Genomic DNA, 15,725 nt, shown 5'->3' with positions numbered 1-15,725 from the left:
AGCTGAAATCCCCAGTCAAAACTTCTCAATGCTAGATTATCTACATGAAACAAATTCTTTTAGGTATTTTCCCATCCTTTGACATTTGAAACCAGACTGCTGCCTTTCTGCAGGGCTGCTTTCTGAAGCTCACAAACAATTTGGCATTGTACACAGAAGACTCAGATCAGTTTTCTAAACAACATTTTTCATGCCATGCCACCCACATGTAATAGTTTGGGGCTTTCCTCGCCTTTTCAGTCTGGCTGAACTTCCTCTTTCATTCCTGTGTTTCCAGTCAGCATGGCAATGTGTGGCTGGAGGCTCGACTTGTTACTCTTTGGATTTGTTTGATGCAATAAGCTGATAGACAAATGCCTGGAAACGTTGTCAAGGTATGCTTTCTACATCTAGAAATTATAGAGTTTTTGTGGGCTTGAGAATTGGGAACTCAAGTTCAGGATTGAACTTTAAGTTCTTCACTTTGCTGCATTTGTTGTAGCATTACCATAAAGGTGAATGCTTTGTGTGTGTTCTGTAGCATTCCCCAGAGGAAATACCAAAATTGTAGCTTTTTTGGAATGATACAGCTGTGTCCAGATGTTGGCAAAAACTCTGTTAGTGTGATAAGCAGGGCTAACACCGTGTCAGGTATGTTCAGCCTGTGGTACTGAGCTGTTGTTATTCCCTGTGATGTTCAAGCACTGAGAAGAGAGGTGCAGCTGACCAGCAAGGTTATTCACACTGTGTGAGGCCACTGATGGCATTCAGGCAACCTCGGTTGCTGAATCTTCTGGCTGATGTTTTAGCTCTTTGCGGGGTATAGGTGTAGGACTTTTCTGATAGGTGTAGGCTTTTCTGATAAGGATTTTTGTTTGGAATAGACAGTGGATAGATTGATCAGGCCTGGCAGTAAGAGTCAAAAGGAAACTGTTTCACAGTGATGATCTCAGTTATGCCTTAAAATGTTTGTTCAGGAGAAAATGTCTATGAATTAGAAGAAAAACAACCAGAGAGAAAAAATAAAAAGGCTATGCACAATGCCAGATGCTATTAGAGGCTGAAGGTTTCTTTTCAGAACATGTTTTTTTAGAAACACTGCTTCAAAAAATTTCATCACTCTAAAGAAAATTGCACCTTATACCTTTTTGTTCTGCTTTTAGAGTGAGTTTTTATGGAAGAATGGAGCTGTTCTGAGCTCTAACCTGTTGGACAGGTTAACCCCTGTGCTTTCAGAAAAGCTCTTTGAGAAGACTGAGCATTGTTTGTTGTGTTTGCATAGCGGTACTTGCTCTGTGATGAATAATTGAAGTAAAAGTGGACGGTGAGATACAAATAATCAGAAGAGATTTTGTGAGTATACTGTAAGTGGGGTCAGCAGACAGTTATGACCCTCTTCCAGCTTTGTGACCTCCATAGGACTGGGCTCAGTTGATGGATAATTCTCATGAAATTCCCAGAATATAACAAATAATCCCCCAACACCAAATAAGTATTCCTTAGCCTGAGTGGAACTAATAATTGGAAGTAAGGCTGGAACTCAAAGGAGAAAAGCTCCTATTTTTCTTATTTTTAGTGAATAGAATTGAGAAGCTATGAAGAAGTACACAAACATACTCCCTGGGAAGGCTACAAATAATGAGATCACTAGCAAGCTGCCAGGAGTTAGGAAAAGGAGTTTTCTGCATCTAGCTTTTCTCTGGTCCTACCTTATAAATTTCCCTGGGAATTTCAGAAAGTCCTAAGATTTGCATGCATGCTATCCCTATACCACTGAAGGAGCAAGCACCCTTTTCCCTGCGTGGGACAGTGTTAATTGCCATGCCCAAAGGGGAAACATGTATTCTCCTGGCTAGTAATCAAATGTTATTTGAAAGCCATTATACTGCCCAGGATTTGTACTGGATGGTTGTTGCAGACAACTGGCTTGCTGGGAGCTGCCTCGGGGTCGTCTGGTTATTGAGCTTTTGTTTGATCTTGGAACCAACTTCCTGTGTAAATAAAGGCTAAACATTAGTTAAGAATGTCTCCATTAAAGTATCAGATGTTTGAAGATGTCATGTGCTTCTTCATTAAAAAGCCTTTGAAAATGAAAATAAAGGTCACCAGCCCAACTCAGTTCTCTGGTTAATGCTTTTTGCTGGTTTGATTTGATCCAGTTGCCTGACCTTATTGGGGGGCAGCCCATGGAACGTGCACCAAGAGAAAACATCTTGGCACAGCATGCCACCTAATCCTGGCCTTACTGGTCACTGGTGCCATGGAAATTGGCTTGGTTTGGACTGCAGGGTAACAGGGAAGGTCCTATCTGCAATCAGTCTGTGCAGTCACATGTGGGCTGCTGTACAGGGATCAGCTGACAGCTGAGGGATCAGCTACTGAGCACATCAAAAGGGGGAGGCAGAAGTAGGATATGTTCAGAAAACCGGACAAGCACTTGACTGCTCTGCAGTCAAAAGCTACAATCACTTTGCTTTTCACCTGCGTGCATTTAAACCAGATAAGCATTTTTTTATGCTTTCTTTCATCTCAGTGCCAACTATTACAAGTGAGTTATAACTGAAAATATGAGGCTTTAAAAACACTCAAGTTTTACAGCTGCAGCATGTTGGTATCTCTTCTTTCTCACATAAATTTGAAAGCATAGTTGTGCTCTGAGCTGAGTGCCTTCTTTTTGAAGGATAAAATGGTTTAACTGATCTTCTTTTTACTCCCAAACCAAGGTACTAATTAAGCAATACCTGTAAGAGCAGTAACTGTAGCAATAACCTCTCACTACACTGATCTAATCTGAAGCTATTAGCAGCTGCAATAGTTATACCACGAAGAATTTTTCCCCTTTGGCATATATTATAAAGGCTGTCCCTTGATTAGGTCAAAAATGCTTGAAGGCTATTGATTTTTGCTCTGTTTTAGGAGAAGGCACCTCTTTTGAACACTTTAAATGCTCCGTTTGAATTTTGAATGATCAGGTGAAGCAAATGTATTTATGCACCTGATTACCTGTTTATCTGGCATGGGGAGGGCTGCGGATTTTTATGTTATCAGGGATAACACAGAAATGCCATTCTGATTCCTGAGCTCCTGGAGATCCTGTGCTCTGGGGTGTTGCTCTGTTCCTGCCTGCTCACACATTCCAGGTGGCTGTGAACCTTTGCAGTGCATTTTAACAAGGTGGTGTCATGGTGCCATTTCCTGACATCCCGGAAAACAGCTGCACCTAGGAATATTGCTGTTCTGTGGAAATCACGCCTGTGTGCTCCTTAGGCTGACTGGGGGATGTTGCTAAGTAACTGGGGGTAACACCGGGGCTCTATGGATCCTTTACAGTGGGTCCTGGTCCCTGCGGAGATTTCCAAATTTGTAACATGGACGTGAGAGAAGCGGATCAACTGCGACGCTAGAAGTTCAGCCCCCACAAACTGAACTTTTGTTGAGAGTTTTTCGAGAATGAAATTGGATTAGACCCAGGGATGACGTATCCTGTTTGATTTCTTTTCCCCTTTTGCTCTGACGAGCTTTATGTTTAGGCAGGCTTTTGTTTCTGGCTCTGAGCTGCTTTAAAAAATTGGGAGTGTGTCTCAGGGTGTCGAGGCTGATATGCTTGCATTGATTGGTGAGGTTTGGCTTGAGTTGCTTGCAAGTGCTTTGTTCTTCTCACCACCCCCAGGTCAGTTGCACAACATGCCCCTACAGTTTAAAAAGAAAAAAAAAGGGGGGGGGGGGGGGAAGGAAAAACAACAACCAAAAAAAGAAGGAAAAAAAAAAAGAAATGCTGAGTAATGCCAGCGGTTTCTCAAATGGCTGATGCAAACCTGGAGAATTTGCATCATCATTCAGCTAGAGTAACTTGGTATGACAAGAGCTTAAATACAAGTCCATGCGGAAGCTGAGCTGGTTTCCAATGATAGGGCAGTACCACAGTGTGAAAACGCAGGTGTTCCTGAGCTGGGCTTGGATCACAGGAAGGGCTCACAGACTCTTTAAGAGCTTGTTACCTGTGTGTAGGAGCAGCTGGAAAGATAAAACAGGAAGAGACAAAGTAGTTGGCTACATAGAGAGGGAAAAAACCTCTTCAGTTTCTGCTGAAAACTTTTCTGCCTGTGCTTGCCAGCAGAGTGCTGGTGGCACTGTAGCATGTTTAGGAAAGCTGCTGTGCCCACGGTCTCTAATGGAAGCTACTTGCAGGGACAAGCTAATGGCAAGTTGTCCTCTCTGGACAGCGGACAGCCAGCCCAGGAGGGAAAAGTTGTGCTGAAGAAGAAAGTGACGCTTTTGAGGGGGATATCCATCATAATTGGCACTATCATTGGAGCTGGCATCTTCATCTCTCCCAAAGGCATCCTGAAGAACACAGGCAGCGTGGGCATGTCCTTGACTGTCTGGACAGTGTGTGGCATCCTCTCGCTTTTTGGTAAGTCCCTGAAAAGTTTCTAATTGGTCTAGAGGGGCAGCTGGAGAATTGTTGTGATTATTTCTCTGATTTTACTATTGGATAGGAAGTCAGAGTGCAGAGCTTGAGCACCAATGGGACTACAGAAGGTCTGTGCTTCATGATGGGTTTGTGGAGGGTGCAAAGATTTGCAACCCCTGTCCCCCAACTCCCGGCACCAGATGGTGAAAGCTGGAAGCACAAATTTTATATTTTTTTTTTAATGGGTCCCTAAAGGAACAGGAAAACTAAATGAGCATTTTTCCCTACAGAATGTGCTGTATGTTTTCCTCCTGTCTGTAAGACGTATTTATGGTTTGCTTGTAAAGACCTGGCAGCTAGATGAACACACTTCTTGAACAACACTGAAATGTTTAGACAGCTCAACCTAGTTCCCCAGAGGCTAGAGCAAGGTCTGAGAGGAATAATTCCTACTGTAGGTAAGCTGTATTGGCATGAAGGGGAGCAAAACAATAATACTAATAACCCCTCTTCCCAGCTCTTCCTTCCTCGCTTGTGATGTTGCTTTGAAAGATTTGGCTACAAAAACCAGTGTGATGGAAGCAAATCTGCCCTGGGAGTTTGATTGCTGGCCTGCACATTGTGGGAGTGTTTTTGTTTGATTCTTTGTATTCTTGGAGAGTGTTGAATTGTGAAGAAGTCCAGTTAAGTTGTTCTGTACAAAACAAAACCCTCATTCAGAGTGGAAAACCCCACCCTGGCTTCTGTGGGACAGAGGGTTCATTGACCTATTTAATGAGTTAGTCTCAAAGAAACTGAAGAAGTGACATGAATATTGGCTTTATTTAAAAGGGAAACTGCTTGTTTACTGGCAGGAGGTGAAGAGGACAAAGAGGGACTAAGTGTCTACTTAATAGGCAGAACATGCAAATGCCACCTTGTAAATTGGCTCTGAACTTAAAAGAAATATTCTTCACAGGCTAAACCCACCCAGGCCAAACAGTTGAGTAAGTTAGGATCCATTGGGTCAAGTGATAAATGTGCAGCATAATCTCTTGTACAAATATGGAAGATCTGCCTGCAACAAAATTCCGCTATCAAGAAAAACCTCAGATCCTATTTGTAACCCTATCAAAAGACCTTGGTCTTTTGAGTTACTTAACCCAGAATTTGCTGAAGCACTACATTTATGGCTATAACTTTAGCAGTAGTAAAGTTATTCTGGCTGTGAGATAAAGTCTGTACCAAAAAAAAAACCAACAAAAAAAACCCCACCAAAACCCAAACAGAAAACCACAAAAACCCCACAAAAACCCCAAATCAAAACAAAACCAAAAAACCCTCTCTCTTTTATCAAACAGATTTTTTAGGTCATTTTCCAGACCTCTAGATATGAAGAACTGTGTAAATTGGCACAGCAAAACATAGTATCTTGTTCTCAGAATGGACCTGTTACAGATTGATTGTTTGTTTTTTGGTTGTTGCTTTTTTTTTTTAATATTTTGGTTTTTCATTCCTTGTGTGACTTAGCTATAGTTAAATCACATGTAGAGGTCACGTAAGGTCTTGCTGAGGCTGTGTTTATAACTTATATTAAAACACAATTTCATTTCATCCTGAATCTCAGCAGAAGAGGCTAGCAAAAGAAAATTCAGAATTACCTTTTTTTAATGTAGCTGTAAGGATTCCTTTAAACACATCTTCAGGTAAGCTAGAGAATAGCAGATAAAAAGTTGCCACATTTTTGCAAAGTCCCAAGCAAAACAAATGAACAGGGCTGGAAAATTTGTCATCATGTGGTACAGCTTTGATGGGCTGGTACATGTGATGTGGTTTTGACAACTATACTTCTTATCTAAAAGTGTTGTGACGCAAAGGCGTGCAGGGAAGAGAGCTGAAATGAGTTCCTGTATGTTGCTGATCTTAAGCCTCTTAAGCCACTGTGATGCAGTGCTAACAATCTTTATTACTGTTTATTACTGTTTTCTCAGAGTCTTCCAAGAGGGCTGGCTGTGTTTGTTGGTTGTGGAACGCTATTGATGTGGTCCATGTGTGGAGCCATGAATCCCCGGCTTTGTAACTGCTTCATGGTTCCTGACCTTTCACTGCATTTGCAGTACACAAAAAACAATCCATTAGCGTTGAAAAGCTGTGACTAAGCCATCTCCCGAGTTTTGTATGGAAGATGTTAGGAGTAGTGTTGAGGAAAATCCTTATTCTGCAGATCCTGCTTCCAAATTTTGGCCATTTGGTTGCTTTTGCCCATGGCTGAGGAGAGGCAATATAGTTTTCAGACCTTCAGAATTGGAGCCAGGCATCTCTAAGGCTGAAAGGATTAGATCAGCCTTTGATAACAAGCAATTGTGTCAGAAATCTTGCATTTAGTATTGCAATCTAGCTGCCTGAGAAGTAGGGTGGCTGGTGTGTCACCCCAATTTTTTGTCCTTCTTCACAAGATATTGAGTAGCACAGTAGTAATTGCAAATAGCTTGTCCAGAGGCTTTATATGTAACTGGATAAATGGTTTGGTTTACTGCGTGTCTAACTGAGTGAATTAAAACTTACAAAATTAGTTGGAAAAAAATTAAAAAATATATAAAGTAGTTGTGATGCCATGGAAGCTCTGTTGTTTAGGCTATAAATGTTTTGGTAGGTATTTCTGGATATCTCTCATGTTGGCACTGTTGAATTCTCACAGGTGCCCTCTGCTATGCTGAACTAGGAACATGCATTAAGAAATCTGGTGGTCACTACACCTATATCCTGGAGGCCTTTGGCCCATTACCTGCATTTGTGAGGGTCTGGGTTGAACTCCTCATCATTCGGTAAGTGTATCATGACTCTTTCTTTTCTGATGGCATGCACATGTCAATCATAAAGAAAAATCTCTGATATATGCTGGGAATAAAAGAAAGAAAAATCAAATATATTTTGGTCAGTTAACTGTGTTCTTTCACTATGATTGTTTCAGAGAGTTTAAAAATGCTATTCTTCTCATCAGCTTTGAAATGTTCAAGGAGACACGTGTGTATATATGGGGGAAATAAGAAAACTCCCTGCCACAAAAATTCAATAAATTGCCTTCATTTTGGTAAGCTTACTATGTCCATTGATGTCACTAATAATGTTGTTAGCCATACTAGATATGGTACAGTGAAAGAGAGAAGTCACCTTTACCTTTTCTCAGTCTTGGCACTACCTTCTGGAGCAATTACTGTTGTCTATGGATACAGGAATAACTCCTGGTGAGACTATTGTCCAGTAGTTTTCAGAGTTAGGGGCACCATGTATGATTTATATGTCAGATTGGGGCCCCGATATTTTGTTTTTGTGGGGTGTTGGAGAACTTGACTCTTACTTTGAAAAACACTAGCAGACCAAATAAAGAAACATTGTCTTCACATCCCTAAAATGTCCAATATATTGCCTTGGTGTGTAAACCTGTGACTCATGCAGCCTTTGTGCAGAAGAATTACAATATGAAAGTGTTGAATTGTATAAAATAAACTTTCATAATGTAAATGGATCAATGTCTCAAACTCACGTGTAGCCTACCTTTTTATTTTTACAGTTGTGCTGAGTTTGGAGATCTTGATACATATAGAGCAGGGCAACTCACTTATACAAAATGACTTTGGGAATGCTCCATCCCCGGCCTCAGGCTGGTTAGCACTTCTTCCCCCTCTTCTGCAATCAGCAGATTAGTCACAAATGAGGCACAAGCATGATTTCAAATCACAGCCACGTTTACATAACACTGACAAGTCCTAGCATAGATTGTTGAGTTTAAAAGTGCTGATGGTGCTGAGTCATTATGAATCTATAAATCCTTGTGTTGTTACCAGAGGAAATAGCTTTGTATGTCAGATGGTCCAACACAACCTCCCCACCAAAATGCAGCCTTTGAATTAACTGCATCATTTCCATCAAATGTGATGAAAGGGCAGATGTCTCAACTGTATGAACTCTTTGCCAAGAGGGAAAAATCAGGCAGTGGAACGAGAACTATATTTTCACAGGTTGAACAGCTATATCATTTCACATTAGAGAATCAACAAAAGGGAACAGTAATAGAAATCTCCCTCTTAATCTGCACCTGGTTCGGCAGAGGGAACTTATTAACCTAGCACAACACCCACAAGAAACCAGGCCTCATAAATTCCTTTCCTCACAAAATAATTACTTTTTTACATACAACAATGTCCCAGGAGTGTTGTATAAATGCTCTTAGTCATCGTGATCTGCCCCACACCCAGAAAATAATTGCGTTGCATGGGAGAGAATATCAGTGGATTCTTTAATCACACAGTCTGAGAGGCTGTGAGGAAGCCATACATGTTATAACTTGCAATGACCAGAGCAGCACTGCTGAAACTCTGTGTGGAGTTTTATATCTGACTCCTGCATCAGGAAACTAATTGCTACCATCAAAGAACTTGTGACCGCTTATGTGTTTATTTTTTGTTTTCAGCAGATGAAGTTGCACACACACGTCTCAGCTAGACTGATTTTTCTTCTGAAAAATTGCAGGATTATCACACTCATAGGCTGGCAGAGGAGTCACAACCAAAATAGACATTTCCTGCTCTCATCTATCTCTTTAAAGCTGCTACGTGACAGTGGAGGACACACTTAACTACTCTGCCCACATACCAATTAGTTCTGCCTTGCACTGCACTGCTTCTCAGTGCACTCAGTGTGAACCTTTTTCTTTCCCAAAGCCAGGTTGTGTGTATTTTATACATATTTATATACCTTAATATTTTATACATATTTATATACCTTTAAAAAACCCCCAACAACTACTTTTCAAATAAGGAAAGACAGCAGTGCAACTGCATTGTCTGTGAGCTTCACTGTGGTGGTTGCCGAACAAAGGCTGGATCAGAGTGTGCTGCCAGGTGCCTGACTCACCTGTGGTATGTGCTGGGACCCTGTCTTGGTCCTCATCTGGTGTCTTCCTATATCCTTGCCCTTCAGTGAAAGCTGGTCATGCACTTTCTACCTGCTCCCGAGCACACAGCTATTGAGCACTGTAGCAAAAGGAAAAGCATAGAATCAGAAAGGTTGAAAAAGGCCTCCAAGATCATTGAGTCCAACCATTAACTCAGCACTGCTGAGTCCACCACTCAGCTATGTCCCTAAACGCCCATCTGTCTGTTTTTTTTAATACTGTTTCACTCTCTGAACTTCCCCCTCCACTGATTGTCTGCGCTGCCAGCAACATCTCCCCCAAGACATGGGAATGTCAGAGCTATTTATTAGAGGTGCAATTTAGGAGCTATGCTTTTAGAAACATAGTGGTGGTATAGATAGCAGTGACTGCTTCTTTAAAAAGGCTTTTCCTTGAAATAGGAGGGCAAAATCCAAGTTCTGGGGAAAGGAGCTGGGACCAAGGAAAAAAGTCTGGGACAGCTCCAAAGATCTAATCTTTCATCTGATCTAGGGTACTCCAAAACCACTTATGGCAGGCTGCCTGCAGTACTTGAATGCCAGAAGCCTGATGATCTTCTGATATGAATTAGAAATAGGTGAAGTCAATAAATGTCTGTGAAAACCCAGACAAAATTTGTAAAGCCGTTTTTTGTCCAGTGAGAAGAACATCCCCATGTGTGGGAGATGCTCGTGCAGCAGCCCTTGCTCATCCATGCAGAAACTTACTGAGGCAGATTGTTCTGTTCTGTCCTGCTCTGCAGCTTGGTCCAACACAGTGTATGACTTCTGGCTTGAGTCATAGCACAAAGAGTGTTTTGTTTCCAGGGTGCAACTCCCTTGTGGGAAATTCTTTTATTGTTTGATGGAGAACAACAACGTCTCTGCAGAATTTTTACCCTGTTCCATGGAATTTTTATCAAAATTCTGTGAAGTGAGGTGTTGCAGATTTTTTCACAAGAAATTTGCATGGACTCTTGTTCAACTCAGAAATCCTTTGAGAATCATGTGTTCTTTTGTCCTACAGTGTGTATGTGATAAAACACAGATGCCACCAAATGTCCTAAAATGAGTGAAAATGTCCTCCCAAGTGGAACATGAACAGTAATATGCAGGCACAGGCTAATTTGCTACTAATGTGTGTCAGTGCTAAGGCTTCTGTCAAACAATTAGCTTCCCTCAAAGGGAAAGGCTGTATAAATATTATGAGCATTTCAAATTTGTAAATGCAACAACTTTGTGGGGTGTTGGAGAGCTTAATTCTTACTATGAAAGGCACTAACTGACCAAATAAAGAAATATTATGTATTTTTTCATATTCCTTTGTTTTATGATATTCTATGGTTTACTACAGGGATTTTTGCTTTTAGCTGCAGTATTAGGAAATTGTTAGTCAATAAAAGGAAAATATTCTGTTTGTATTTTAGAAAATCCCATTTAAGATCTGGGTAAAATCCCATAAAAGATCTGGGTAGATTTTGGATGCTTATTTTAGTAAACCAAAATTCTCACTGTGAATGAATTTCATTTGCTTTTGTCTCTGAGGGGTGAGGTATAGCTGGCCACTAAAATTCACTGACTTTTTAGCAGGGTGTTGCCCATGTAATCTGATCCTGGTGTTAGGAAAATTAATCCACAAACATCAGAGGTTTATGTCCAAGAAGAAGACAGAGGAATCCTTTTACTTTGTTCAAAAAAACAGAGAAGCCATGAGGCATTGCCCTGGGATCTCAGATTTTTGGAGGACACAGCCTTCTTTTTATCCCAATTTCCCAGCCACATTTTCCTTTTCTCTTTCCCCATTGGCTAAGGTACTTGAGAGGTACAGACTTCCCCATATACCTGATACCGAAGATGATACCGAAGATTCCCCTCTAACGTACAACCTTCCCTTTTAATTTTTAATTCTTGTGGAATTTAGGGGTTTTTATTCCCCATTGTTTCTTTCATCTTTCAATGTCTAATTTCATTTATCAGCAAACCTAAAGTTCATTTGTAAAAGCAAATATCTTTTTCCATTCATCAATCAGTGGAATCCTTCCCATCGTTTCTTTTATCTCCCAGTGCTAGTTTTATCTACCAGCAGACCCACAGATGGTTTGTAAAGACAAATCTGCTATTCCTCTCACTGGCTATGTTCACTTCAAGTGAGTGAATGAAGATTTCTGTTGATACATTTCCTTTTCGATTATAACTGCTTTGCAACATGGAAGTTGTAAGAGCCACCCTGGTAAGAAGTGTTGCTGTCAAGATCAGAATCACTCAGTAGTGCTACATTCAGAAACTGTGGTGCATGTCAGCAAAGCTACAAGGAAGCACCAAAATTAAGGTTCACAGTTCTCTGATAAGGAAGTTACAGTATGATCCAGTAAGAATAATAACTATGTACTATCACAGATTAATTTTGTGACTTTGTTTTTCTTTCCCTCCAGCCCTGCTGCCACAGCAGTGATATCATTGGCATTTGGACGCTACATCTTGGAGCCTTTCTTTATGCAGTGTGAAATCCCAGAACTTGCGATTAAACTTATCACAGCTGTCGGCATCAGTAAGTGTTCCATTTTAGGTTTCAGGGGAGGGTAAAGATTATATAAATTAAAAAAATATATATAGCACACTGAGCAGGTTGCTGCTTGATGTAAATCATTAATTACTGTGCATCCAATGCCAGGGGCACCTGTGTGACATTTTGCCTGGGTGTGTGTGTTTGTGAACTAAGGCAGGAGCAAAAAGAACAACAGACTTTATCAATGGCTGGGAAAATTTATTATCAAGGCTGATTCTGTTGCCACTTGAATTTATGGCCAAATTGTCATTACTTTTGTAGAAGCAATTTCAGTCCCTAAGAGACGGCGAGGCAGTGTCAGAGATATGGAAGAATGATTACCTTCTTTAAGTGCTTTGCTCTACCTTGGTTTTAGGAGGCAATTGAATGCCAAATATGATGTCATGAAGAAACGTAGTTCTCTTGAGTGCAGACAGCAACATGAGGTCATCTTCCCCACTCCCACTCTTTCCATCCTGGCAATAATCCTTATTGAGGCACTTGTGGTTCAGAAAGCAGGAACTGAATTCTGGGAGCAGAACATACAGCCTGGTGCATGGTTGTTGCTGGCTTGTTGTCCTACACTTGCTAACTCTGTAAAAAGAGTTCCCTAGTGTAAAAGGGATCATTTAGGGTCACAGAAAGCCAATATTTGCAGTGGAAATAGGGGCACTACCCTGACAGCAGAGGCTTTACAGTGTACCTGGGCTGGTGTGGAGGATGCATGCAATGGGAGGGAACAAAAATGATGGAACTGGGACTCTGGAGCTTGTAGCATTAGAGGCTTGTTTCCAGGTCTGCCTGGTCACAGGTGAGAATGCTCCTTGTGGGCACACATTGGAATTCAGCTGTGCTGGGAGGGAGTGCAGAGTAGACCTGAGTAATTAGTAACAGGTTGTTCCTTTAAATTTGCTCAGTGCGCATATCAGAAACAAAAAGACTGGAAAAAGGAATTAAGACATGCAAAATGATCAAAGGCCCACAGGAGACCCCTTCAGTTTTGCACAATAATAGGTTCAGATGACTTTTTTTCTTCGGGGCAAGGAGTTCAATTGACATTTAAATTTCCAGTCTCCAGGTTACTGTGGCTTTTTGTGGGAGCTTTGTCTGTAAGATTTCCTTTCTGCTGGGAGTGTTAAAAAATCAGTATGTGACTGCATTCCTTTCTAACTCAATTATGCACAAACTATAGGTTTCATAGGAATAATTGAATTAGGGGTTTGAATTTTGAGGTCAATGACTTTTTTCAGCTACATCTGTCTAAAACATTTCAGTGCAAGATAGGAGTGAAACAGATGTTCAGTAATATTAAGGTCACTGAGACAAAAGGAATATTAAGTGAGGACTCCATCAAGGCATTTTGTTAATTGCATGTGATTCAAGCACAATAGGTGAACAATTTGAAATATGTTTTTATTACTTTTAATTTAAGTGAAAATCTGTATAATAGGCCAGGGCTTGGCAAAATAATTGAACAAATAAGTAGCATTGCAGGGGAGGTGGAGTCAGGCTGAAATAATCACAGCCTAAAGAGAGAGGGGAGGTCAGATGCTCCTGTTCAGAGTGGGTCTGTACAGCACAGTTAGGGTGAACTGGCATTTCACTGAAAGAAGGGATTCTTGTAGAAAACTTGTAGTGGTGAATGGGATGATGCTGAGAAAAACAATGATATGCCAGATTGGGGCTTCATTATTTGCAGTATGTTCTACAATGGAGTTTCATTTGTAGTAGTTCTTAGAACTTCTGCTGCAATTAACCTCAAGGATCCCAGAGTGTCTGAATGTTATCCTTGTGTGGTAAGAATCATGCTGTGGTGGTAATTGCTACAAATGTTTGGTATTGGGCATGTAGGCAGAGTGACAGGTAAGATTAAGGTGCTGAACTGAACAGACACTTTGGAGCTCTGGAGATCTTGGAATCCAATATAATGGTGGAAAAAGTAGTGTTTGTTTCCACTTCAAATTTTAAGTTAATCAGAAAGTGAAGTGACATGCCTTTTTCTTACCCATGCCTGTTCCCTTTTCCTTCCTTGCCTGATGAGAGAGCACAGATTGTGTATATGTCGTTATTGCATGGGGAAAGGCAGTGGGATGCACCGCTGAACTCTGTCCTCGGCTGAAAGTTTTACCTTGTCATTTCTCATTGTACTAGAAAGGAGAGGGAGAAATTTTGAAAAATCTTCAGGTGATCCTCTGATCCCAAACACAATCAGTGTTATCTAAACAATTTCTTACAGATGTTTGTCAAAACTGGCCTTAAAATCTCCAGCATGGGAGTTTTTTAAACCCTCACTGGCAATGTAGCCCAGTTTTTTCTGTCCTTGTCACAATACAGCTTTTCTCTTTCCTTTTTTGTTTTTCTGCCCACCCGTATCTCTACTGATGCATCTGAAGCCTATTATTAAAAGGTTGACTGAGGTGGATGCAACCAGGATTATGCTGGGGAGTAGCAAATACTCTTGCTTCTCTACCAGCTGCCAAAAAATATTTCTTATAGAGGGGCTAGAGCCATTCTGCTCCCCACCTCTGTGCCTCTTCGGTGAAAAAGGAAAGACAGTGCAAAGGAGATGTAGATCAGATGAAAGTTAAAATGCAACTACAGGTCATGGTGACATTTAAAAAACCCCTTGTCCTGGCTTTATTATTTATTGGAAAAAGACATATGCTGGGCACAAAATTCCCCTCAAAATCACCTGTTCAGAGCAATCTTGAACAATCTGTAAAAACAAATTTTCTGTTCCACAATATGCTGCTTTCATTTTTAGTTGCCTTTATTATGGTTTTTCTCTTTTTACCATGACCAACCAACTAAAATGTCCAAACATTTCAATGTCTCTGTAGAGAGAAGGATGCTGGTGTGGAGTCTCTATTCAGATGCCACAGCTTTCTGAACCTCTGAGCAAAACCTTCCTGTTCTTTTCAAACTTATAAATCACTTAAATTCACTTGGTGTTTCTTAAGCAAGTCTTCACAAGGAGAAAAACCTAGATCAAATACTGGATATGCAGATCTCAATTTGTCAGTCTGCCATGAACTTTTTCTCAACTCGGTTAATTAACTGTATGTGAAAGAGGAGCAGATGTCTCAAAGATTTTTATTACACTATACATTTCATAGACTCATAGAATGTTTTTGGTTGGAAAGGATGTTTAAGATCACCCTGTCATGGGAAGGGATATTTTCTACTAGATCATGTTGCTCAAAGCCCCATCCAACCTGACCTTGAACTCTTCCAGAGACAGGATCTAATTGCTACAATTTTATGAAAATAAATGGCCAGCTAGAGGAGAGAGAAGCTGGATGGGTTCCTGCACAGGGAAGGACAGCTGAAGAAAATGCAAGGAGATTAGCCCTTCTAACTCCCTGCTTTGTTCCAGCAGGTCAAAATAGCTCCAGGACACAAAGCAAAGGGATGTTGTCAACCTTTGTTCTGATGCTGAAGGTAGTCTTTTTAAGAGAAAGAGTTTAAAACTCATTTACCTCTTGAAGTGAAAGTTGATAAACTCCTCCATATTTGTTGTTTCTTGACATGAAGCAACATCCTGTCACCATGCCTATCATTGCAAAAAAGGCCCTGTATTCATATATTGCTTTGTTTTATAAATTCTTTTCCTAATGGTAAACTTAAATATAATGGTAACAGGAAGGGATAAATTGGGCTGTGCAAAGGTATCAAACTCTTCTATCAGTATGTAGCCTGAATAGAACTGAGCCTTTTCCAAACTTTTCACATGGCCTCCATGTCAGAAAGCAGATAAACAGGTTTCAGCCCTTAAAAACTGTGAGACTGAAAACCACTTACTAACTCTACCAACTCACATGAGTTCTTGCACTAATTCATACGTGTATTTTGGGCATTTTACACTGCAATAATATA

At 40.6% G+C, this 15,725-nt stretch overlaps 1 protein-coding gene across 2 annotated transcripts in view; it reads left to right on the top strand.

Annotated features, from left to right (window-relative positions):
* Positions 1-334: 334 nt before the first annotated feature.
* Positions 335-15,725, top strand: part of SLC7A11 (solute carrier family 7 member 11) — a 66,254-nt gene continuing 50,863 nt past the window's right edge. The window contains exons 1-4 of one of the 2 annotated variants that reach the window (XM_066547939.1): positions 335-374; positions 4,168-4,393; positions 7,071-7,197; positions 11,737-11,852. In XM_066547939.1, the coding sequence (XP_066404036.1) occupies positions 354-374; positions 4,168-4,393; positions 7,071-7,197; positions 11,737-11,852 (490 nt within the window). In that variant the 5' untranslated portion in view covers positions 335-353. Of the gene's footprint in view, positions 375-4,044; positions 4,394-7,070; positions 7,198-11,736; positions 11,853-15,725 lie in introns of those variants that run through there. The other variant, XM_066547938.1, reaches the window with a different exon arrangement.

This window comes from Molothrus aeneus, chromosome 4, assembly GCF_037042795.1.
Source record: "Molothrus aeneus isolate 106 chromosome 4, BPBGC_Maene_1.0, whole genome shotgun sequence".
NCBI lineage: Eukaryota > Metazoa > Chordata > Aves > Passeriformes > Icteridae > Molothrus > Molothrus aeneus.
This window is presented reverse-complemented; position numbering and strand designations above follow the sequence as displayed.